This window comes from Anabrus simplex, unplaced genomic scaffold (assembly GCF_040414725.1).
Source record: "Anabrus simplex isolate iqAnaSimp1 unplaced genomic scaffold, ASM4041472v1 ctg00000124.1, whole genome shotgun sequence".
In the NCBI taxonomy this organism is placed as follows: Eukaryota; Metazoa; Arthropoda; class Insecta; order Orthoptera; family Tettigoniidae; genus Anabrus; species Anabrus simplex.
The window spans coordinates 614,761-641,630 of record NW_027130073.1 but is presented as its reverse complement, the minus strand read 5'-3'; the positions used below and the strand labels follow the sequence as shown (position 1 = coordinate 641,630).

Below are 26,870 nucleotides of genomic sequence, written 5' to 3'. Positions count from 1 at the left end.
ATATTCTTCCATTCATTAGTGAAGTTTCAATGCCATCACTAATATCCCGCTAGTCCAAAACAAAATGAAGATCTTCCTCGTTGGCACTTTCTTCCGAACAATCACTATGCACGTCATCACTTGTTTCATTGTCCAAATTTTCTGAACAGACTGAATCAAAATCGGCCACTAAAAGATCGAAGATTTTGTCACTGTCATTACTAATGTTTATCCGCTCGCTCATAGCTGCTGTGTGAAGCCTGCTATAGGACAGACAGCTGACAGGAATGTTGGCGGGCGGGCGGGTGAAAGATAACAAGTAAACATAGGTCCAGTATTCGCGGCAAAGTTTTCAAACAATGCTTAGTACATAGTCAATACATGACTATAGATTTTTGTATTATTAAATGTGCCTTTATTAAAGAAGTGTGTGGAATTTATAGCAGGAAAGTACCAAGTTGACAAAAGTCGATTTCCGCAGCAAATGCTACAGGGAAGTAAGTCGACAAAAGTCGACTTCCGCAGCAAAAGAGTTAAACAACAATTATTTCACATTTAATAAAAAGATTTACCATCAAACATGCTTGGCAATGGGAAACCCCACATCGGGCATACTGGCAGACATATATATGGACCATTTAGAGCAAAACAAAATAAAAACAAACATAGAAGGGCTTTGTCTTTGGATTAGGTATGTAGATGACACTTTTGTCATAATAGATAGTACACTGACTGACAGAGCAAATGCAACACCAAGAAGGAGTGGTCAGAACTTTATGCCAATTGCAGGGTAGACTGACGTCACTGAGGTATGCTCATGACGTGAAATGCGCCGCTGTGCTGTGCACGTAGCGAATGATAAATGGGACACGGCATTGGCGAATGGCCCACTTCGTACCGTGATATCTCAGCCAACAGTCATTGTAGAACGTGTTGTCGTGTGCCACAGGACACGTGTATGGCTAAGAATGCCAGGCCGCCATCAACGGAGGTATTTCCAGCAGACAGACGACTTTACGAGGGGTATGGTGATCGGGCTGAGAAGGGTAGGTTGGTCGCTTCGTCAAATCGCAGCCGATACCCATAGGGATGTGTCCACGGTGCAGCGCCTGTGGCGAAGATGGTTGGCGCAGGGACATGTGGCACGTGCGAGGGGTCCAGGCGCAGCCCGAGTGACGTCAGCACGCGAGGATCGGCGCATCCACCGCCAAGCGGTGGCAGCCCCGCACGCCACGTCAACCGCCATTCTTCAGCATGTGCAAGACACCCTGGCTGTTCCAATATCGACCAGAACAATTTCCCGTCGATTGGTTGAAGGAGGCCTGCACTCCCGGCGTCCGCTCAGAAGACTACCATTGACTCCACAGCATAGACGTGCACGCCTGGGATGGTGCCGGGCTAGAGCGACTTGGATGAGGGAATGGCAGAACGTCGTGTTCTCCGATGAGTCACGCTTCTGTTCTGTCAGTGATAGTCACCGCAGACGAGTGTGGCGTCGGCGTGGAGAAAGGTCAAATCCGGCAGTAACTGTGGAGCGCCCTACCACTAGACAACGCGGCATCATGGTTTGGGGCGCTATTGCGTATGATTCCACGTCACCTCTAGTGCGTATTCAAGGCACGTTAAATGCCCACCGTTACGTGCAGCATGTGCTGCGGCCGGTGGCACTCCCGTACCTTCAGGGGCTGCCCAATGCTCTGTTTCAGCAGGATAATGCCCGCCCACACACTGCTCGCATCTTCCAACAGGCTCTACGAGGTGTACAGATGCTTCCGTGGCCAGCGTACTCTCCGGATCTCTCGCCAATCGAACATGTGCGGGATCTCATTGGACGCCGTTTGCAAACTCTGCCCCAGCCTCGTACGGACGACCAACTGTGGCAAATGGTTCACAGAGAATGAAGAACCATCCCTCAGGACACCATCCGCACTCTTATTGACTCTGTACCTCGACGTGTTTCTGCGTGCATCGCCGCTCGCGGTGGTCCTACATCCTACTGAGTCGATGCCGTGCGCATTGTGTAACCTGCATATCGGTTTGAAATAAACATCAATTATTCGTCCGTGCCGTCTCTGTTTTTTCCCCAACTTTCATCCCTTTCGAACCACTCCTTCTTGGTGTTGCATTTGCTCTGTCAGTCAGTGTAAAAAAAATGATAGTGAAAAAATTCTAAGTTTCTTAAATAATATTGACCCAAGTATAAAATTTACAAAAGAAGACGAAAGCAACAACTCAATAAACTTCTTGGATATTAATGTAACACAAATAGGAGATAGGTTCAAATTTCAAATATTTAGAAAACCATCATACGCTCCTTTAATGATTAAAAAATTATTCACTCCATCCAAAATCACATAAACAAGCAGCTTTTTTTCAGTTTGGTTTATAGAGCCTTTAAAATTCCTCTCTCAGATACTAACTTAAGAAAAGAGCTCAAATTTATAAAAGATCTGGCCTCAATTAACGGATACAAAATAAATATGATCAATCGGATCATCAATAAAGTAAAACAAAAGTCAGCAACTAATTTTACTCCCGAAAAAACTAAGAAGTCTAAAATCGCAACATTTACGTTCACTAATCCAGCCATTTATCAAATAACTAATCCTATTAAAAAACAAGAAGTTAATATAGCGTTCAAGACACAAAATACAAACAGAAACATTTTTTCAACCACAATAGTATAAGTTCTAACAATAACCCTTATCTAAATTCTGGCGTCTATAGATTAACATGCATAGAGTGTAAATGTTCTTACGTTGGTCAAACTGGCCGTAGCTTTCTCACAAGATACTTAGAACATGTTAACGCTGCAAAACACAACAAACATTCTGCGATGAGTGCTCACATGAGAAAATCAGGCCACCATTTTACAACTATAGAAAAAGACCTAAAAATTATCAAAAAATAGAAAAGGGAACATTAATGACAAAATATCTATGTCTGTTTAGACCAGCATTTCATCAAAGAAAAAAATTTAAATGAAGGAATCAAAATAAGAAATCCTTTACACGAACAATTACCTAAACTTTTACAAACGCTTAGTCTAGAAAAAAGCAGTTTTGCTAAAGTTTTCATCCCCAAAACAAATAATAATCACGGAACATTAAAGAACACAACCCCTCCCTGCGACCCTACTAGACATTCCCCTTCCAAAACCACACCTACTAACAGTTCTCCTCCTACCCCTACTCCTTCCCCTCAACTCCTACTACCTCACTCATACAACACAAGGAGTAGCTGCAGAACAGCAAGCAGTCACCATACATCCTTAGTTAACACCAAACTGTCAAACGACCGTTGGAGGGGTAAGTAAAGTTCAAGAAGTACACAATTAACTAGCAACACAACTTCCAATTACTTACAAGATTCCTTTTCTTGTTACAGAATTACAACAAGATAAACTAATTAACAACTTTTAACCACGATCGTCGATTTACATCCCTTTCAATCATAACTTTTGAAATCTGCAATTTCAACGTATGGTCACCGATGTCAACAAGAGCTATTTATTCAATAGCACTCGCCATGGTCAAATGACAACAAGTATTTAAATTTCATGAAGATCAATATTATCCTGTTACAAGAACAATGATCAAATTGACGAGATTTTTGAATCTTTATAGACTCTTATCCTTAAGGGATATAAAACTTCAGACCTCATTGGAACAAAATTTTCAAATTTAGCTCTTAAAATTGAATTTCAGACATGCTACTTGTTTTTAAGTATTTTAGAATAACTCATTCTACCACAATTTTAATGTATATCTCCTACTAAGCCCATGTTATTAAGGCATGATGAAGGTTTATGTATTTTATGATATTCTAATAGAGTAGATTTAAATTTGTGGAAAAATGTTTCAATAGTTCTGGAGTCATTGTTTACGAACATAACCATTCTTCGAGATTCAGATCTGGCTGATGATGCTCTGTAAGGGAGCAAAACATGTCCCACAAATAACTTTTCAATTAATGAAGTTATTTTACATGTGACAACATTATAATGTATTGAGGAGGTGGATTAGAATAAAAACTTTGTTATTACAAATAACACATTTCAATACGGATTAAAACATGAGATTAGTCACTTGCAAGATTACAAGGTGACACTTGGTGGACCTCAAAGTAGCGCTGAGATCCTTAATGTGCCCAGGAATCCAATCACTGTCTGCAGACCATGAGAGTGGCTGCAAAGGAAGCAACCATGGTCTAAATTAAGGAGTATCTGCCTCGTATAAAAGTGGGAAAGAACAGTACGTTGGGGATCGAAGTAGGGTGGCCAATTTTCAGAAGATCAGCCCAAGACAAAGTTCTGTGATTAATTTGTAGAAAGACACTCCAGAATTACTTTAATAATAACTATTGAACCAGTGCTGCTCCATAGCATTCATTATACACTGCCTGATAACAAAAGTTAAGCACCAAGAAGGCTTGGTTGAAAGTGAATGAAACTACATATGCTGCAAGACCACGTGCCTTTATTGAACTGATTACAATATGGGATGAAAGAGACAAGGCCATTGGCAGTTACAGGTGGAATGTAAATATCGATTCGATACAGACCCTAAAATTGAAATTTTTGACACTAAATAGGTGGAATGTTAGCGCCAGGTCAGTCAGGTATCGCACCCCCCTGGCCGCAATGCATGCCCTTATGCAGTTTGGAATGGTGTCATACAGCCTTTGGAAACACTCATGAGGCAAGTTTGTCCACAGTTATTGCATCTGTCCCTCCAGGTGCTGCAGGTTTGTACTGGGATGGTCCCCTTCTACTCTCATCCCACACGTCTTCAGTGATGGAGAAGTCTGTGGATCTTGTTAGCCACGGGAGGACTTCAACATGCTCTAGGCAGTCCATAGACATGTGCTGTGTGTGGATGTGTATGATCTTGTTGGTTCACTGTACTAGGGTGCTGTTCCATATGGGGTAGAACGTGAAGACGCAAAATGCCTGTAATGTATCGCTGTTGATATAAATGTTGATTCCATAGAGAATCTGAAATATCCATTCCGAATGAGCAAATTTATAACACCAGTAAGGAGACAAAGTCTCTCATAGTGCATCGGCACTGCCGGTGGCTACAATTAGCCTACGCAGTGGCCTCCACGGTATGCACTAGCCAGCATCTTGGTAGGTGTGCTAGGTACCAACTGATGAGCCCAGCCTAGCACACGGGGGCGAAACGCTGGCAAACAGGAATGAGTTAGCTGGAAAATTTATAATGTCCAATGGCGGACCATTTGTATTCGTGTTACGTATCGCTGTGCCGTCAAATTCTGCCGAAGCACCATTAGAGGTGATCTGAAAGCATTTCCTGTGCCTCTCTACACCATGATGCCAGGGATTACACCTGTGTGTCTTTTCACAACATGGGGATCTGCCCTCAGTGCCACCAAACCCGCACAGGATGGTCATCACAGGTTATGGCGCGGTTATATCATATTTACTGTATATCAAAGTGGGCAGAAACCCTGCAGGTGCCTTTTTGTTTTTACATACTTTTAGCTCAATGCGTCATTTTATAACTGGCTTGATCAGCAACAACTCTCAAAAGTTTATGCCGGGACAATTTCATTGGTTATGTTAATGGTTATTAACATCAGATTTACAACATAAGTTGTAATGCAAGGGAAGAGCCTGAAAAGTACTGTACCAGTTACGTTGGAAAAAAAGTAATGTTAACTGATTGACTACTTGTGAAGAAACAGAAAGTGTTGTGATCCTACACATGTAAGTGTAATACTGTCAGGAGAGTACTGAATTTCTTCTAGAGAGGTTTGACAGAAAGAAATAATCTTAATTTTGTTTAACAATTTTTATTCCTCTTTAAGGAACATATTTCTCATAACTAAAATAACAACAAAAGTGATCTGGATAAAGTGGTAATTATTTTGATTAGAATAAACCATAAGAGCAGTTTTAAGAAGAAGGTGAATTATGAATGGGATGGGCCATATAGAGGTGATCTAGATTAGGTACGGTTCCTGGCAGATCTACCTTACATTTCACTTTACCAGTGCTTCTCCTATTGTACTTCTGTAATTTTGCTTCCAGTTCCTGGTCCCCAGCCCAGCTAAAAACACTTGGACCGAGCTCGATAGCTGTAGTCGCTTAAGTGCGGCCAGTGTCCAGTATTTGGGAGATAGTGGGTTCGAACCCCACTGTCGCCAGCCCTGAATATGGTTTTCCGTGGTTTCCCATTTTCACACCAGACAAATGCTGGGGCTGTACCTTAATCAAGGCCACGGCTGCTTCCTTCCCACTCCTAGCCCCTTCCTGTACCATCGTCGTCGTAAGATCTATCTGTGTCGGTGTGACGTAAAACAACTTGCAAAAAAAAAAAAAAAAAAAAAAAAAACCCATTTGGGATGCTTAGGGAATTCTTGACTTTCCGAAGGAATTTGCAGGTTTCTACCTTCAGGTATCTTGAAGTACCTCATTAATTCCTGTCTGCCTTTATATATCTCTACCAATACTCTCAACTTGCAAATTTTAATGTAGATTACCTCAGACTGGGGTGTGATATTAAAAATGAATTTGATTTTCAGGAACATGATCACCTCAGGTTTGCCTACTGAACTGATTTGCTTCTGAATCCTCACCAGCTAAACCTCCAGGAGGAGTTTTGTTCATGGGTACCAAGTTTTGAAATTTTAGTATGCCTGGAAGTACCTCATGAAACACTACTTATCTATTTGTAAAATATACTGTATTGGAGTGTTTAGTACTTGAAATAATTGTCCTGTTCTCTATTTCAGATTAAAGAGATGCCACGCAAAAGGGTGAGTACCCAGTAAATAGACATGGTTGTTTATAGCATTGAAATATAATAGAAAATTATCTGAACCTCATTTTATGATAGAAAATTATCTGAACCTATTTTATAACCTCTATGGACCTGTGGCATATGTTGGGATCAAGACGTGGGCTACCACTAGACTTAGGTTACCCCTTTTTGATAGTTGGTTAAGTGAATGTCAAACCTTAAGCATTTTGAGCTGCAGCCAATTGCCAACGGTGAAGCCTCCTGTGTTGTCATGGCTGCTTCACAAGCTACTGCCCTGGACTTTGCCACTTTGCCACTACCAATACTCAACACCTGATCAGTGGAGATGGTAACCTAAGGTTTAGCAAAATGAAGTCCGGCTTTGTGGCTAAATGGATAGAATGCTTGCCTTTGGTCCAATAGCCCCAGTTCAATTTTCAGAATCAACCCCTAATACTGTTAATTCTCCTAGCTTGGGGACTGGGTGTTTATGACGTCTTTGTCATTCATTTTATCCTCATTAGGTCACCACCAAGCCTTTACAGATGTCATGCACCATTATTATTATTATTATTATTATTATTATTATTATTATTATTATTAAATAAAAATGTTGAATTTTACAGCAGTCATACCCATCGTTCACAGGTTAATTGGTTTCCTCAGGAGATCAGTGGTGGTGTCCGACCCATGATCGTGGGTTCGATTCCAACCAACAAAAGAGAACACTAAACCTGAAAGACTGCATTTCATTTCAGCAGATATACCTATAAAAATAAAACTGTATTACTCCTATAACAGCGGCCTTGCAGTGTCTTCCTACAAGGATGTAAGAGCAAACGGGAGTGAAATACCAGCACTCTGTTATCTATATAATTAAGTCAGAAGGATGAGGTGAGGAAGTATATAGGCTACGATGAGTAACGCATGGTTGATAGTTAGCAGTGGCGATCTGACGGACCGAAGCCTAGCACACCTATCCTCCCCAGTCCCCGCGCCTATCAGGCATACAGCAGCAAGCCATGTGCGATGACGCGAGGGGAAGGGTCTAGAGTCTGGACTGCAATATCAGTCTCCGAAGCCTTGTTCTCAGAAATATGTGCGGTGGTTTTTCTCATTGCTTTCAAGGTTTGTAAATGGAACAATGTGTCAGATGCTTACATTATAATGTGTTTTAGATTTCCATTGTTCTCATTTCAGGTTTGGGCTTCACTGATAGCCTTGGTAGCCCCAAGTATATGCCACTGCTATGGATCCTGTATATCTTGTATGACACATCACGTGTTTTATCAAGTTGTGGCCGAGACAATATTAGTGTAACAAGTGGTGATCTTTTGTACCATACATTCTGCGTTTTATGTTTGTAGCTGTTGTGTGTTCTATTGTAAGGTATAGGTGGCTGCACGGTGTAAGTGCCGAAACTTGGATGTCCCCAATATATTCTATATGATACAACCAAAAATAACCCCAGAATCACTCTCCAAAATGGTCCGACTCGTTGGCTGAATGGTCAGCGTACTGGCCTTCGGTTCAGAGGGCCACGGGTTTGATTCCCGGCCGGGTCAAGGATTTTAACCTTTATTGGTTAATTCCATTGGCCCGGGGGCTGGGTGTTTGTGCTCTCCCCAACATCCCTGCAACTTGCACACCACACATAACACTATCCTCCACCACAACAACACGCAGTTACCTACCTCTGTCAGATGCCGCCCACCTTCATCGAAGGGTCTGCTGAACTCAGCTAGAAATAGCCGCACAAAATTAAATTAAATTAAACTCTCCAAAATATTCCTAAAATACTGCTTTTACAGGTATGTTATATTTTGCACCTTAAGATCAAAATGAATAGAAAAGAAATGAAGTTAATGTCAATCTCCCCCCCTACCACCGCAGAACCTCGAAAGGACCCCTTGGCCAAAAGTTCATCTTCCTCCACCCCCACCTAAATCACCTAAATGACCTAAAATATTATTTCTGCAGATTTGTCATATTTTGTTATTTAAGAGTCAATAATATTTTTTGAAATGTCTATATTTGTCCTTGGGTCTTTAGAGGATACTTGCCATTCTCATTAACTCCTTTAGGGTTGCTCTTTACTTTCTCCTCTATTCAAAAACATTATGAATCTCAGCCCTTAGCCTCAGATTATGCAACACCAGTCTGGAATAGCAGCACACATCCAGCAGGTTGACATCGCAGAAAAGGGCATGGTGTGAGTTGTAACAGATAGCCTAAATCCAAAATCATTCCAGAAAATATACCTAATTCAACCACTCATCCGGAGGGATGTAGCTGCAGATGTGGAACGGAGACTGGCCAGTCAGACGATGACACAGATCAAGGAAGAGCATCCTCTTTAGAACCAAAATCCAGAAAGGGACACAGAAAAAATGGAGGGGTAACTAGATGATGCGTTACTGATGAAAAGCTCTCTTGTCTGGTATGGAGAACTTGGAATCATTTCAGACTGGCAGTATAAAGTTGTAAGGTGAACCTGAGGAAATAGGCCTCCTTCCACATGGTACAGATACCTTGTGCGCAGGCAGGTCTTTAAGTATGCTTTCATCTTGATGTTCCTTTCTCCACAATCAATATGCTCCAAGCAAATGACAAGGCAGTCCAGAGATTCCTTACGCGCATGCAGGTCTTTAAGTATGCTTTCATCTTGATGTTCCTTTCTCCACAATAGATTTGCTCCAATCATCATAGTCTATTAGTTTCATGTCCATATTGATAGTTTAGTATACACAGTTATAAAGATGGGAATCTTCCACCTAATCAATACTTTGATATATAGCTTCTACAATATATTTATGTCACAGTAGTATTCAGGACCGATTTCGACCCCTATTCAGGTCATCTTCAGCTGATTATAGAACCTAATGTTAATATAATGTGCAATTCAAAACATCACTAACACCAATAATGATTATCACTTATATACAAATGGTAATATTGTAGTGTTAAAATGTGTTTCTAAAATATTTGTCAATGTTCTTATGACTGCAATGTGTGTCACTAAAACTCCACTTAATCTATTCCTGAATGCCACATAATTTGTTAAAATAATGTTGTAACTGTTCGCTCTCCTAGGCTTCAGACTTAGGGAGATGAAAGTTAATAGCTGGGGACACATGAATATAAATATAAACTATATGTGGCTTGCCCTCAATTTGCCACGTAAATAGAAATATCAATTATCATTCCATGGTTTCCCATTTCTCTATGTATTGTTTGGGCCCCAGCTTTATAGTTTTAAACAAAACTGTACAGCAAAATTTATGTGCATAGAGACTTATACTTAAAACATGGGGGTAGGATTTTAAATAATAAACCATTAAGTATCACTTTGAGAAAGAACATTAACGCAATATCTGGTCAAATTAATTTATTAAACAAAAACAAAAAAATGAGATGAGTCAGAAACGTTCCTTTTAGCTTGGAGGGAATTAAGAATTTAACGTTACTGTAATTTACTGTTGCTTGCATTATCTAATTGTGGCTCACCAATTGTAGCTTCCGTTGAGGTCATCTGTATTCCATGGTTACTCGTTCCCCTTGTCTCATTGTAGACTGGCTCCATGGACATCCTTCCTTCCTTCCTTCTGCAATATGGTTTGGGCTATGTGGACTAGCACTCCCTAATTGCCTAGTCTTTAAATTAGACATCTGCTCTATGCTTGTGGAAATTGATCACCGTTGATCTTAGGAGGAGAAAATTCAGTGTTATGAATTTTTCCATGTTATTAGAAATCTCCATCCAACTTAGCTATTCTCCTAATACAATACAGACTTGTACCAAGTACCGTGGACTTGAACTAACGTAGTTCTTCGTCCAGAATAATATAGAATATATCACAAGCCATATACTTGTTTCGTCTCACCCTGATCCGACAGCATCACAGCGGCTACGTCTATCTCGAAGTGATAACTCACTCTCCCAAAAATATAATTGTGTGTTGTGGTTCTTGAGACTGCTCCGTGCATGATAATATACCCGGGCTCACCCCACCCTTGGTAACTGCTCCATACCAAATCTCTTTACAGTGAAGCCTCTGATTCGTAGATCTCGTCTCATATCTTCCCTCTCTTCATTTTTCACCAGTAACAAGTAGGCGTGTCGATGATGTAGTCTCGTAGCTTGCCCTAGCATTGCACGCGGGTCGCTGTATAATACATTGCTCATGAGTTAAACCCCAGTGACTCGTCCTAACTTCCCAAGCATCAAGAATAACTTTTCCATGTACACAAATATGAGATGAAATGTTACAAACTCTGTCTCAACATATTGACCATATTTACAGTACATAATGAATTCCTATCTATAATATAATAATAAATGATGTTCTAATATATGCAATATGATTCCAAAAGCCTTCTTATTTACAATTGATTGAAGTTAAATTAACATGTCTTCATGAATAATTTCCAATGACGGATAACCTTGATATTGAGTGATATCACGTAATAGGACTGTACAATTACAGTTAATATGTCTGGTGAAGCCTGGACGGTTACAATGTGTAATGTTCTTCTAACTTAAAATTGTTGTGTAGTATTCTTATAGCACACATTAAAAACATTTTGATCTCTGTTAATAAAACATTTAATTAGTTTGTAGTTTGCAGAATATTCTAGTATGTTCACTGGTGTGGGCTGTTGATCTTGATGAGTACACACATTCAGTATTTGTTATTATGCTACTTAATTTATGTTAAAACATCATAATATGTTGTCTTATTTCATTTTATGGTGTCAGCCTTATTGTCTAGTTTAATAAGTGCAAGTGCTCCCCTCTTCATGTAGTACCTTTACATGGGGATTGAGATCGATTCGAGTTCACTTACCGTATTGAATACGATCCCCGTTTACATGTAGTATTTGAGTATCTTATTGAATCCGCCAGCATCACAGACGTATTAAGACGATGCAGAATTGTAGTAAAATCGATATCACCTCTTAGAATTTAAAAACGCCTAATGAAGTAGAAGCCCAGGAGATAACTTCCAGTTTTGAAAGTATGTGTGGTATTCCAAATGTAATTGGTGCAATAGATACAACGCACATTCCAATTTTACCCCCAACAGATGATATTCTTAATCGCAAGGGCTGGCTGTCTTATAATATGATTGCAGTTGCTGATCATTTATGCAGGTAAATATATTTACTGACTTATTATATTTCGACAGAACTTAAATGATGATGATTTTGTCAGAACAAACATGGAGTGTGCGCGCAGTCGTTTTCAATACGATCTCGGTACGATCCGCATTTACATGGAACTCAATTCGAACCGAGTACGATACGATCCCAGATTTTACCGTATCGACCTTGAGACTCAATCCGAACTGAGTCCCCGTTTACATGGCGTTCTCAATACGGGAAGTGTACTCAGATCGATCTGAATCCTGCATGTAAACGTACTAATAGTTGTGTTCCATTGGACGTGTCAATAGATGTGTCGTTCTTAGTTTGTCGATATGTGTTGTTCGAGAGCACGTTGTAATGAGTTATGTGGCATTCAGGAATAGATTAAGTGGAGTTTTAGTGATACACATTGCAGTCATATGAACATTGACAAACATTTTAGAAAAACACCTAAACACATTTTAACACTACAATGTTACCATTTGTATATAAGTGATAATCATTATTGGTATTAGTGATGTTTTGAATTGTAGATTATGTTAACATTAGGTTCTATAATCAGCTGAAGCTGAATAGGAGTTGAAACCAGTCCTGTATACTAATGTGAGACAGATATATTTTAGAAGCTATATATCAATAAAGTATTGATTAGGTGGAAGATTCCCATCTTTATATTCCTCCAAGCAAACGACAAGGCAGTCCGGATATGGAGAGATGAAGAGCTTCATCTTACCTGATCTAAAACTTGTGATGTAAATTCCAGATCCTCTAAAGAAGAGTAATTATCTGCATTTCTTCCATTAACAGTTTCATCTTCTTTCCATTAAAATTTTAGAAGTTATCATTATTACCAGTACTAATTACTGTTCTAGTCTACGTTTACTTCTACAGTAGTACTCTTCGTTTTCTCTAATTCTACTATACTGTACTTCCTTTTAGAGAACTAGTAGTTAAGCATCTTTTCCTGTCTTGACAAAGCTATACTTTTATCTCTAGCACAGTTTCTCTTCTCCTCCTCTCCTCTTCATTCCCGTCGACTTAAGATACAACTTTAATTAATGTTCACATCCAGTACTTCATGTTGATTCCCCAACACATGTCAGTTTGCTGACTCTACCATTTGCTGCCTCTTTTTGTCACTCCCTCGGTAGTAACATCCAGTGTTGCCAACACTGTAAGAGTGAAATCCGCTGATTGACAGTGCCAATTCTGCTAGATTATTCAACACTTATTTTAATTTAATTTGTTAACAAATAAATAAATACATAAATAAAATGTGTATTTGTATATTTGTTTCCCCGAGTTGGAATGAAGCTTAATAGGCATAGAAATGGGAGTGTTTGCAATAGCATAACTTAGTTAAATGAAAGAATAAATAATTAAATATAAGATAATCTAGTGCTTAACGGCTTACCACGTACTGATAAGCCCTAACCCCTAAATCAATACAAAATAAATACGGTATTACAATGGGCAGGCGTTATGGTGCTATTACACCGTCAAATGTTGCACCGGAATTGTAAGACTGCAACATTTGTTGATTAGTCACTAACGATACCATAAGAATAATGGACAGAGTAAGAAATGAGAGAGTTCGAGAGATGGGAAACGAGGTACCTCTACAAGAAAAGATAGAAAAATCAAGGTTGTAGTGGTGTGGATATGTTAAGAGGATGGGAAAAGAAAGGATTCCAAGAAAGATTTTAGAAATGAAGTTGAAGGGAAGGGAACCAAGAGGTAGACCGAGGGAGAGATGGCTGAAGCATCGAGGCAAGAGGAGGGAACTGGACAAGAGTGAGAGAAGAGAAGTGGTGGATGAACAGAAAACGATGGAGAGGCTTATGCTCCAAGCAAACCCAGCCTGTGGTTGGAAACTGCTCCAGATGATGATGATGATGATGATGATGATGATGATGATACTGTAAGGGCTGCCACCTACAGTGTATATTTTAACTTATTTATGAAACAATGGCCAATGTGTTTTTACTGATTGCACACTTCATTCTGTGTATCTGAAAACAACCGAGTCTGAAGCAAAGTGGACGGTGGTTAATAAACTACAGTGTTCCAGAATAAATAGGCTGCAATTTCCTTCAGCTGATTTTTTGTTTTCTATTGAGCTAAATTTCAGAAAAGTGGTAACTTGTTGTTACGCTGGGGACTATGTTCACTACTTTGATAAATTGCCTTTTGCCTGTACAATGATTCTTAAGTCACTGTAACACGACCCCAGTGTACATTACAAAATTTACACTCCACATAAATAGTTTCTTCTTCCCAGGATCTGAAAGAAGCCAGTTGTCAAACACTTTATTGTTTAATCACTCGCTCCTAAATTTTTTAGGTGCATGTGGGATTGGCATTTTTTTAGAGCTTAGTAGAACACTTGATATTTCAACTTAAGCACACAGTAAGTACAGTGAGTCATTGTTGCATTCATTAAGGCACAGTTAAAACATGTAAACATTAAAAACACAGAATGTAACCAATGTATTTCTTATCGCACTAGGCGTTCTGTTTAATTTCACTTTCCACACAGTGATGAAAGTTGCTAAGATATTTTATAAACTGACCCCTGAGGTGCTGCAGTATGATGACTCAGTCCTGCAGACCCCAGTGAAGAACTGAACTAATATACACCTTCACAAAGGAAGTCAGATCTCATCCAGTAAAAAATATCTACTTCCCTCTTACAAGAAGGGCGATTTACAGTTACTTCCACAGGGCACTATGTACATTCTAATTTTTCCCACTAATTTGATTCAGTGATATTTATGCCATAAATATGTGACATTGTATTTACATATTAAAAAGCCACCAGAACATTCCCCGACACGTCAAAATTCTACTAGCCGCTAAATGTATTTTTTCGCTGCTAGAAGGATTTAGAATCCACTAATTTTTCAACATGGTAACAAACTTCGTGCCTGCTGTTGGCACACAGCACTTATGTATTTTATATAGATTTGCAGTAGTTCATTTGACAGTAATTACACAATCCCAAACTAAATAAATGTCTTTGTCCATGTCTCGTTTCACTCATACAATTGTCTGAGCTAATTGTCATGTTAATTGCTGTTATAAGTGAATCTGCCTCTACTTTAATTGATCCATTCTCCTTACTGCCCAGCTTTCTACATGATCAGTGTGTAGTACTGTGCAGATTTTACTCTTCTACATATTCATTCTCATCATGTTAGAAATTCTTGTCCTTGCTTCCTTGTTGTCCATATTTCCCTGCCACTCTTCATCCAGTTCCTTCATTTTTGACTAATCACAGTTATGTAACTTTTTACTGAACGTTAAATTCTTTCTTTTCTTTTTCAGAAGAGGGAAAAAGAAAAAGAAAAAGAAGAAGGTGAGTATTTATTTTAAGCATTTCAATCAGTACGAATACTAGAGAGAGTTCAGAACAACCAGTTATCATTATATCATAGACAAACAGGTGATGAACTTGTAAAACCTTACATATTGTCAGACTTATGGTATTTAACTCTATTGACATCAGTGCTTAAGCAAGTTAGTCCTGTATTTAGTGAGATATTTTAACATTATTTTTCTTGTCTTAAAAGCAAAGGATTGGGTTATTTCTAAACTCAAGTGGATGCTAACATTTCTCAGAAATTAATGGAGGTGTTCTCCTCAAGAGATATGAACATGATTCATTCGTGTACTAGAGCTTAATGAAAGTCTCAGCAGACTTTACAGAATGTTGCACTGAATAGAATGAACACATCATCACTGAATTAAAAAATGTTTGCAGTAAAAACCAGATCCTCTGTAAAACATAGAATGAAACTGATGTACAAGATCGTTCAGATCCAACTGAGTTAAAGAGAACACAAAGATCTTCATTGGGGTAATCACATAAATGGTATTGTGAATAAAGAGTACAGATCTATTTACACGGTTATGAGGGTATTTAGGGGTTGTAGTAAGAGTATAAAGGAGAGAGCATGTAAGTCTCTGGTAAGACCCCAGCTAGAGTATGGTTCCAGCATATAGAACCGTCACCAGGGTTACTTGATTTGAGAAGTGGAAGAAATCCAAAGAAAAGCAGCTCGATTTATTCTGGCTGATTTCTGACAGAAGAGCAGCGTTTAAAAATGTTGCGAAGTTCGGGCTGTGAAGACTTGGGAGAAAGGAGACGAGCTGCTCGACTCTGTGTGAAATGTCATATAATATGTATTCAAAACAACCTTACGGTGTCCACCTTTTCAATACAGTTTATTTTTCTTTACAAATAGAATCTTAAAGGTAAAGGCTTCCAAGTTTTTTTAATGTAACCGTAAAAGTTTATTTTGATGGCTAGCTGAATACAAGACTCGGCACAGGGGTGTCCGGTCTTTATGTGACTTGTTACAGAGGAGACGGATGTAAAATACAGTAAGTATAATGGAACGCTAATTTTCGTTCAAAGTTTATTCATAAAATAATGTCAGAATTTAACATCACCTCAGCACAGCAGTTACAATGAGTACTTCTCCTGGGATTGAACTGGTCCTGGTACATTGCGGGTTTGCAATGTTTGTTGATGGTGCCACCATCTTCCGAGCTGGTCTCGAACATCTAGAAGGTATAGAATATCTAGGAGGTCTGGATGATCTAGGGGCACTCGTGGTATTGGTTGTAACACGGCACGGGATACGAAATGGATTCAAAGTAACTGATCTGCACAAATGAGCTTAGTGTTAGTAGCGATCTTTAACGAGTCACAAGCGGCAATCAGTTGTCTTCACAGTGGGATTTCACTAATTAATTAGAAGAACACAGTCATTACTGATGGATTAAATTGAACTCAAAATTAAACTTGTGATGTATCAATCATGTAAAACAAATGCCACCTTATTAAAGTTAAGTGTGAGAACATTGTCCGAATAATGACGTAGTAAACAAGGTATCCCGTTTTAACACTTCACACAACATCAAAGGAAAAAGAATGAGTTCCATGAATTTAGTCCCATTCACTATTGAAAATGGCAAAGAAAACACTGTCCTTCCTGGAACCGTCCTGGGTTCGACACAAGTCTTACCGGGATAATTAAGGAATGTTTAATGCACCAGATCATTCAAATACAATACTGAGTTTATGCTCACTTAAGAATCTGGTCACTTGTAAAGTAAAATCTAAGTTTGACGACACTGTTAAATATGATTAATTGTATCAGTTGTTCGTAACATAGACATACAGTTTGAAAAAATGTTCCAATACCTTTGGTAGAATAATTATGCACTGTGATGCTTCACTACCGTAAATTCAATAACCTGAACAGTCTGAAAATATAGGATTATGTTTCACTACTATCACAGTTTATCATTTGTCAAGATTAAATATAAAATCATGGACAGTTTTGTTGTTTCTCTAACGATCACGTTTCAACACTTTCAGTCTTCAATGTTAAATAACTCTGTAAAGTTAATCACTGCTGTTGAAATATGAACATCAAATTATTTTAGCGTAACATTGTATTGGTGAGAAAATGTAAGTTTCCGTCACACTGTTCTCGTAAATGGTAAAACTCCACAACCGTTCACATTTCAACTTAGGCGCAGTTTCTATCACCACACGCACGACACTGAAAATAGTCTTATAATGCTTTGTAGTACACGGATTTAAACTTCGCAGAGGGTCGAACTGACTACTGACATTAGGACAGCGGAATACCCAACAGCCGGCCGGTAGATCTCGGCTGTGGTACAAAGTGAACTGGCTTGGCATATTTTTTTCCCCGCATTTTTATTTGGGGGCGGGGGGGCTCGAAGCTCGTTCTCCCCCCCGCATGTCAATCGACTCAATCTACTTGGCCTCCAACATGCTATTATTTCTAAGAAGAAAGAGATAGCAGGGAAGAGTGGGAAGAGATACAAGGAGTATCTGCCGGTTTCTGAGTTAGACTCGCTACCACGGCAAGAGTTTGTGTTGGTAAGGTAGTGTTAAGGTGTGGTATTAAAGGGTCATGGAAATACCACATAGGCAGAAAAGAAAAGAGCCTACTTGTAAAACCTGACATCTTGTGATAGCACATGCAAGGATGTAGGCTGGATAGGTCCAGTGGTATTGTTAATTGAGAAGAGGTATAATGCACCAGCCATGATCCATCGTCTTGCCATTCCATATGCCAGGGGATCAGTCCGTTTGGGCACTGCAGTGACTAGCGCGGGCCTTGCCCTCGTACCCAGTCTCCGATCCCGGAGAATGAGGCCAAGCCTGCCGGGGCGGGGGGCCTCCTGGAAGAGGGTGGGTCATGATGCCGGGCCTCCTTCCTCTCTGCATGCACCATGGCCCGGTAGACAGGGCAACTGCGGTTAGAGGCCGGGTTGCCCCTTGCGCATTTGGCGAACACCGGCGTCTCTTTACATGCTGCGCAGGCCGTGTAATGGTGATCACCCCCACAATGGTTGCACCTCACTAAGAGCTCACAACTCTCCTGCCGGTGGCCCCACCTCAAACAGCGGAAACACTGAAGGAGCTGTTGAAGGGTACGTTTGGATCTCCCCTGATAACCACTACCCACTGAGGTCCTCGCCTGATTGGTTCTTTGCTCGGCTGCTCTCCTGGGAGCAGTCCTGGGTTACAGCTGGGCAGCCCTCTCCTGGTGGGCCAGCGTCTTCTTCCCCCCCGGGATCTCTTCTCGGCAGGGGAAGAGGCCTCTTCCTGGTGGCCCTCCTCCCAGCCTGGTGATCCCGGGGTAGTGGGTGGTTCCACTGCGTCGCCGTCTTCTTCCTTCTCCTGGCTGGCGGTGGTGGCGTCAGTCGGTGCTAACACTCGACTGTGTTCCCTGTCCTGTGGTGTGCACGTCGACGTCTGCAGCTCGACAGTCGCACTGGCAGGCTGGGCCTGGGCAGCAGCCTCTGAATGCCAGGGGTGTCCTCCTCCACTGCTGTGCAGCCGTCCACCGTCCTGGGCGCTTTCCTGGATTGTGCCCGGGTAACTGTCCCTTCCTGGTTGTTCTGCATCTGCGTCTGCATCCACTTCGCCCTGGCAGGTGGTTGACGATCTTGGTTGGCGGCCTTGTTGGTCTGTGTGTACTTCGTAAAGTACAGCGGTCCTAGTGCGGGCGCGCCATCGCAACGCTCGGGAGCGCCTTCATCGTCGTCCTCGGTCCTTGGCTCCGTCTGGGTGGCTGCCTCCTGGTAGCCTGAGACGTCTAGGCGCTCCCTGAATCATGGTAGTCTGACCACTTGGTGCTGCTGGGACGCCAGCTCCTCGTAGCTCCTAAGGCTTGTTGCATCCCTAGGGCGGATGATGACCGCGCAGCCGGGGATCACCTCGCTGATGATCTCGAAGAGCGACTCTCCGATGAACTCCGCGATCGCTCTAAGGAGATCGATTATGTAAATCGTCTCCTCGTAGGTGTGCTTCCCCCACTGGTTGTACACCAACAGCGCCGAGCGTCGTAGATCGAGGTCTTCTGCAGCGATGAGCGCCGTTTGTAGTTTCGCAACGGCTCTCCTGTAGTCGTAGTCAGCCGGTCTCGCTGGAACAGATAGCTTCCCAATCCTGGTCCTCCTGAAAAGAATCCTGAAAGAGAACAGAAAGCGAGCACTGAAAAGTTCTCAGCTCTGACAAATGCTCTTTCGGAAGTGTACCAGCAAGTACAGTTGCCTGGCTAGTACTTAGAAAGTACAGAGCACCTGGCGAGGAGAGGGACAGCGGAGCAAGAGGCGCATATGTGTTCTCGCTAGCACAGTCAAGCTCATCCTCCCTGGCTTGACAAGAGAAATGCCTGCCTTTTTATTCGGTATCCCTAAGAAATTGTAACTGCTAATATTTTCCGTGATTTTCAACAGATCTCTTTGAAACTTGGAAGACATGATTATAAAAAATTAGGCTACACGGTGATGTAGTGTTCATTTCTTCATATCTTAATTCACTCAGAAGAAATTAATGATAGAAAGGAATCTAACATTCCATCGGCTGACGTAATATAGCCTTGACCAAGTTCCCCAGTTTTTGACGTCACACTTCGCCGCTGCTCTCAGCTGACATGCTTGCAGGAGAAGCATGCTCGGTGGGTAACCTAACTCCACACACATCGGGGACTTTAACTTAGAACCGTGTTACGGGTATAATATATTATTTTAAAACACCATTCAACATTGTACAAATGCACTCCAATTATTTGTGACCTGGATCCTAGGACTAGCGTGTTTTTATGACATATAATCCATGTCAACCATTTTAAGTGTGTTTAAAGGCAAATTTCATGTTGAATGAGTCTTAATACCCTTTTGATTTATTTATTTATTTACTTTGAACTGATGATGATTCCAAGGGAATCAAAACTGATATTCATGTAATAAATGTTATATAAAGTGTTGAATGGTGGAACCTCCCTCGATTGATTCCCATTATATATGTGAAATGTTGCAAGCTGTCAGTGGAGAGATGATGATGATAATGATGCTTGTTGTTTTAAGGGGCCTGACATCAAAGGTCATCGGCCCCTAGTGTGGAGAGATGGCGTGGACTGATATTAGTAGATGAATAAGTTTGTGTGGTGTTTTTAAAAGTGGGAAAGATCACAATATGAAGATGAAGTTGGAATTCAGGAGGAAAAATTGGTGAAATATTCATTTATTGGAAGGGGACATTTACTAAGGAACATGTGCAATAAATTTCCGAATTCTTTGCAATTATGTACAATATAACTATTTATAATAGTTTATTTAAATCCGCCTTGATCAATACACTCATTAAATGAAAGAAACATTATTTATTAAACCATACATGTTTCGGGAAATCTCAACCATTCCCTTCATCAGTGGTTAGATCAAAGAATAACATAATATGACACAATCTTTTGTTTTACAATTTGAAGGAGTATTGTGTCCCAATACATCATGTCAAAGAGTAAAGAGAACTTATGAAATATTATAAAAATGATCAATACATACAATTTTGGTTGAACTGAATGAGAAACACTATACAAATTTATGATCTTCAAGTTTTTCTTCTTTTCTTCTTCTTTTTGTTCCTTAAATGATTATATGCTAGCCTAAACAGTGGGTTATCTTCTGTACTTTTCTCATTTAAACTTGATTCAGAATTACATTTTTGTGTAAGGTAAATTTCTAAATTTTCCAAAACATTCATTAGTTTTCCCTTTTTGGTCGAATGTAATAATTTCATGTCATTGGAAATGTCTGTAAATTTATGATTCATTTCAACCATATGTTCTCCCATTGCCGAATATCTTTTATGTTTGACCGCATTAACGTGTTCTTTGTACCTTATAGCCAAACTTCTTCCGGACTGTCCTATGTATCGTTGTTTACATGTTTGGCATGTTAATTTGTAAATTCCTGATTTATTAAATATACATTTATTCTCTATTTTATCTGAATTGAAAATTATCTTATTAGTATTATTATCCATTTTGTATGTGACATTGATGTTCTTTTTTCTGAAAATTTTAGCCAGTTGATAAGAGTGCTTATTTTGAAAAGTTAGAACTATGAATTTCTTTTTCTCTTTTCTCTCTTTAATTAAAGTTGTTTTAGGTTCATTTTTCACTTTATTTATCATTCTATTAATAAATCTGTTGGAATATCCGTTGCTACGAGCGATTTGATGGATTATATTTATCTCTCTATTATAATTCTTCTTAGACATAGGTATGTTCATAGCTCTATTAATTAAACTGTAAAATGTTGCCTTTTTATGTTGACCTGGATGATTGGAGTCATTTCTGATAATAGTATCTGTTTGAGTAGCTTTTCTGAAAATTTGGAAATCAAAATGACCAGAATTTCTAGTAACTGTCAAATCTAAAAAATTTAAAGTCCTATCATTTTCAGATTCCATCGTAAAATGCACTTGTCTATTCAAAGTATTTAAATACTGTAATATACCATCAGGTTTAACCTTTCGTTCATCGATAATAACAAATATATCATCGACGTATCTCAACCATGTAATCAATCCATCTATTTTATCCACTATTTTATTATATTCCATGTAATCCATGAATATGTTAGCTAAAATACCTGAAGCTGGCGAACCCATTGCTAGGCCTTTAGACTGTTTGTAAATTTAAGAAAATACTAGGTATTCAACCGATACAGAATCTGTCACCTTGGCGACTGCCCTGAATGCAGATCAGTGGTTGGTCGGTCGGTCTTTTCAATTTGCAGAGACTGGGTCACTGGGCGAGGACCCATCACTGTCGAGTTGTAATGTGCAAATAATAACTATGTCTCTCTCACAACACTTTATTACTACAACTTACAAAACAAGGAAGAATCTACAAGCATGTAACTCCACTTAGTTATGAGCCCTGCTGGCTGGTGGCATTTGCTTGTACATTTAAACCATAACATCCCACCCAGGTCGATTTCGAGAGGAATAACCAGTTGCACTCCTCGACTGACTCTTGAACCATCCGGCAGACGCAGGATGGCTGTCCTCACTTGGCTGTCCCTCCCCTGAAGGACTTCATTGACTCGGGCTAGGCAGGATGTCTTCTTGTAAGGGGGCAACATATTCTACTCGAAGTCTCGGTTGTTTACGTTACTGGTAGGAGATTGACCTCATGGTAGCTCCGTAGCTGAAGGAGGTATTGCTTTTTCCTCCTTTGCCAAAAGTCTTAAACCGTTTTCATCTTCATACGAAATTCCCTCGTAAGGTCTTTCTTATTTACTGTCTCAGGTCCAACTGTATGGTCGTGAGTTTCTCATCATTGAGGAAATATGAGGTTGTTAACACTTCAGAGTTACTTCCATCTTGTACAATGAGACGTGAATTCAGGGTGGCTTCATTGCTGATTACAACTGTACGGAGACGCTCTTCATCGACCTGTGAGCAACCTGGAACCTTTCTAAGGCAGCGTTTAATGGAGCCAATCATTCTCTCCCACCATCCTCCCTACCAAGCCATCCATGGAGCTATAAACTTCCACGTCACATTGTGATGTGCCATATATTCATTGGTCTTTGGACTGCTGAACACGTCTGAGAGTTGAAGTTCTCTGTTCATAGCTTGGAATTTTTGGGCATTGTTGGTATATACATAATGAGTGGAAGAGAAAGTGTGAGCTCTTAAGTTGTTTCCTGTTGGCTAGTATAGGGACTGGGATGAATCGTCCGCTAGGAGCAGCACCGTTACTATCTGAAGGTTGGTATCTGTAGTAGTTGTAATATGGTTATATTCGGTAGTGTTGTTCTGTGAAGGCAAAAACGTAAGTGTCTTGCATTATTGTTAAGTGAAAGCTTGTGATTTTTTATTGTATTCATTTATTTAGTGTAAATATAGTGCTGAGTTATAAAACTTACAAACATACGGAGGAGGAAAAAATGCCTACTTGCTCCGTTCCAGGCTGTAAGTTTGCCTATAAAAGTACGAACGGTACTTCTTCAAACCACCTAAATATGAAGCAGAATTTTTAAAATGGGAAAAGGTGATAAGTGTTCTGTGTGCGATTCACATTTTTCTGATGAATTTATTGCTAAATCAGATGCCTTTGTGATACAAGGCGAACAGGTAGAAATTCCTAGAGATAGATGGAAACTGAAAACTGGCGATGTCCCTCATTATTCCCCAATTTGCCACAATATCTCATGAAACAATTAAACACACGAAAACACATAAACTCAGAAGAATTTGAAGACTCTGAACAGACAGAAATGTACACTAGGGAATTTAAATTTCCTAATAATATTAAATACTTCTACACCAGCAGGGGCTCTTTATAAAGATTCAATAAGGCATCAAACCAATAAAATGGGGAGATAACCTCAGTGGGAAGAATAACACTTTTGCTTGAATCCCTAAGAGTAACAACTGAGAGCACCATACATGTGTCTCAGATTTTATGGAATAATGGAGCATTCTTATATGTGCTCACAGCCGAATTTATTCAAGATCCAGAAGGGCACTTTGTGACGACCACCCTTCAACAATAGATTTTCTGAATTCACACATATTGCAGACTATTTATATCCCAAACAAACATGCCCTGTCATCGGGTAGTAATTGTGAGCCCAAATTTGAACTCATATAGGCTTCATTCATCAATCAAATGACAACACTGCTTAAGGAGACAGAAGAGACAAATAAGGCTGTAGTAGAACATGCACAAAATAGAATAAGGTAAGCACTGGACTTCACTGAGAACATGGATGAACTCTTAGCGGACTGGGAGAACAATTTAGATCTAATTAACAGTGATAGCCGCTATCTTGCAGAAGAGTGTTTGATTTATTATCTAGGAGGATATATAGTACGCAATGTATCCAAGGTCACGAAATGTCATGAATGTCACGGAAAGCCTACAGAAGAAATACTTGCCGCATCCCTCACATTTATTAGGGACTATAGCATAAATATAGTACTGACAGCACTTTCCTCAACCATCCTTCAAGAGCAGTTTATAATGTGTTGGTGCAAGTTGAAAGTGTAGTGGAACAAGAACTCTTCTGTGAACATGGTCTATGGGGCGATATATTTTACGCCAGGCTGAGTGGCTCAGACGGTTGAGGCGTTGGCCTTTTGACCCAAACTTGGCAGGTTCGATCCAGGCTCAGTCTGGTGGTATTTGAAAGTGCTCAAATACGTCAGCTTCGTGTCGGTAGGTTTACGGGCACGTAAAAGAACTCCTGCAGGACTAAATTCCGGCACCTAGGTGTCTCCGAAAACCGTAGAAGTAGTTAGTGGCACTTAAAGCAAATAACATTATTATTTATTATTGATATATTTTACGAGTATGTGGAGAGTTTGCACAGTATCACTATTAATTTGAAAGAATTAGGATGCTGCGATGACCATGTTGCGGACATTATCCCTAAACTTGTGTTACATTATATAAAGAATCGATTTTATTTTGTAACAAGACATATGAGAAAGGAACGGAAATATTCTTAAGACCACAAAGTATACCCGGAAGCTATCTAAACTATCTGAGAACTGATTTCTGGAATGGTAAGCAAAAGCATAGTATTTTGCATGCAATAATTGTCTTTTATTCGTATGCTGACTTGTAAGCTCAAGATCACTTACTGCTGGAAGAGCAGCCTAGCGAAGGAACCGATGAACTAGGGGATTGATCACACCTTTTCCTTCTACTCGCTATGGTGTATATAGTATGTGGGACATATTGTCGTCCTATGAAGCATTGAAACGCCATTAAGAATCTGTCGGTAGTTAAGTCCATTGAGAGTTCCAGTTGTATAGTTCTTATAGTTGCACACATGAACAGAATGAACCTTCTAGGGCGTGTTCTCTCACTTGTTATAGAGTGGTCCTGTGAAGTCGATTTCGGTCACAGCAAATGGTCGAATAGGATAGACGCGATCTAAAGGCAATGGGGCTTCTATCACTTCACACCTTTTCGTGTGGGATATTTTGAATGGCAGGCATCTGTGCATCACATTTTTGATGATTTGGCACTCTCGTAGAATCCAATATTCATTGCGAAGTTCAGTAAATATTATGCGTACGCCCAAGTGATGGAGTCTGATATGGGTCTGCCGAATTAGCAGGGGTGTGAATGTATTCGATCCATCCAAAACTACTGGGTGTTTTTGCAATTTATCAGGTCTGCGAATTGTAGGCGGCCGCCCAGACAAATAATACCATCTTGCAAGAAGGGACTAAATCGCAAAATCTTGGGTGATTCTGGCAACTGAGGATTTTTGTTCAAGGCCATGAGTTCAGCAGACATTTTTAATGACATAGTGTTGTTACATGCAGCCAAAAAGAGAAAATTAATGAATGTTTTAGAAAGTTTAGAAATTTATCTTGTTCAAAGAAATGACTTTGAATCAAGTTGAATGAAAAAAGTACAGAAGAGAACCCATTGTATAAACTAACGTTTGATTATTTAAGGAAGAAAACTCAAAGATTTTAAATTTATTTAGGTATTCTCATTCAATTCATCAAAATATTATAATTTTATGTACAGATAATTTTCCTCACCCCTAAACAGGAACATAAAAGAACACATTTGAAATCAATAGTAATAATAAGATTAAAGGGAAATATATAAAATGATGAGACAACAGTTATAACCTTTGCAAGATTTGGAAACACACGTTGCTAGATATAAAACAAACAGGATTACCAACATGACAACTTGTCAAGGATGTGGGAAAGCGGACTGGGATTCGTAAGAGGATGGAGTATTACTTGACATTGTAGGGAAAGATACGTGAACACGGTTACCCTTCAGCCCACACCTACTGACAAATTAAATGAAGTCTTAACATGGAAACAGAACAGCAAATTAAAACAAAATTAACATGAGCAATAAGGGTGTAAAAAAGAATAATGTAAATGAATCACAAGGTTCGTATCCATGACTTTTCAGAAAGTACAAGTTTAACATTACAGGAATCTGTGCTACTGCACATCAATTACTAAAAACATTTTTACCTTTCTTTACTTTAAAAGCGTATTTAAACAGAAAACACAAAACTCTTCATGAAAGTGCATGATGAAATATAACCAGCAGTACCCTAATTACAGACGTGAATCTTTTAAGGTTACATTAAAGATAATGAAATCAACTTTACAATTTGATTTACAAGGAAAATTTAAATTAAAAAAGAAACAGAATTGAAAACTTAATGCAGAGGCCTTTGGAGTTGCTGCCTTTCCTAAAACGTTTCAGTGAAAGATGCATAGCTCCAACTCGCGTGCCTTAAATCGGAACGGAATTACGGGAGGCAATCCCGGAGGGAAATTAGTTTTACATGTAAACAACCAAATATGTTAATTTAAAGTAAAGGGAATTGCCTCCAGAATCAAAATGATATGCCTAGCTGTAGAGCTATTGCATTACAAAGAAAGGTGGCGAATGCCAAGGTCTAAGGTAAACTCCAGGTTCGAGAGAAGGACACACGCTTACCCTGAAGTGGCTGGAGCCCGCTGACGAGACGACACCCGAAGTGCATCCGGCTGCTAGGCCGTTCAAAAAACCAAAGAGGCGGACAAGAGCCCTGCTCCCACCAAGGAGCCAAAGGCTGGAAATTGAGAAA

At 39.8% G+C, this 26,870-nt stretch overlaps 1 protein-coding gene across 9 annotated transcripts in view; it reads left to right on the top strand.

Annotated features, from left to right (window-relative positions):
• The window catches only part of LOC137503444 (uncharacterized), a 366,746-nt gene that overhangs the window by 27,930 nt on the left and 311,946 nt on the right, over positions 1 to 26,870 (top strand). For all 9 annotated transcript variants that reach the window (XR_011019125.1, XR_011019124.1, XM_068231027.1 and 6 more), the window contains exons 3-4: positions 6,739 to 6,762; positions 15,222 to 15,252. Coding sequence is in view for 7 of the 9 variants with exons in the window: in XM_068231027.1 (XP_068087128.1) it covers positions 6,748 to 6,762; positions 15,222 to 15,252 (46 nt within the window). In the remaining 2 variants the exon portion in view is untranslated. The remainder of the gene's footprint in view (positions 1 to 6,738; positions 6,763 to 15,221; positions 15,253 to 26,870) is intronic.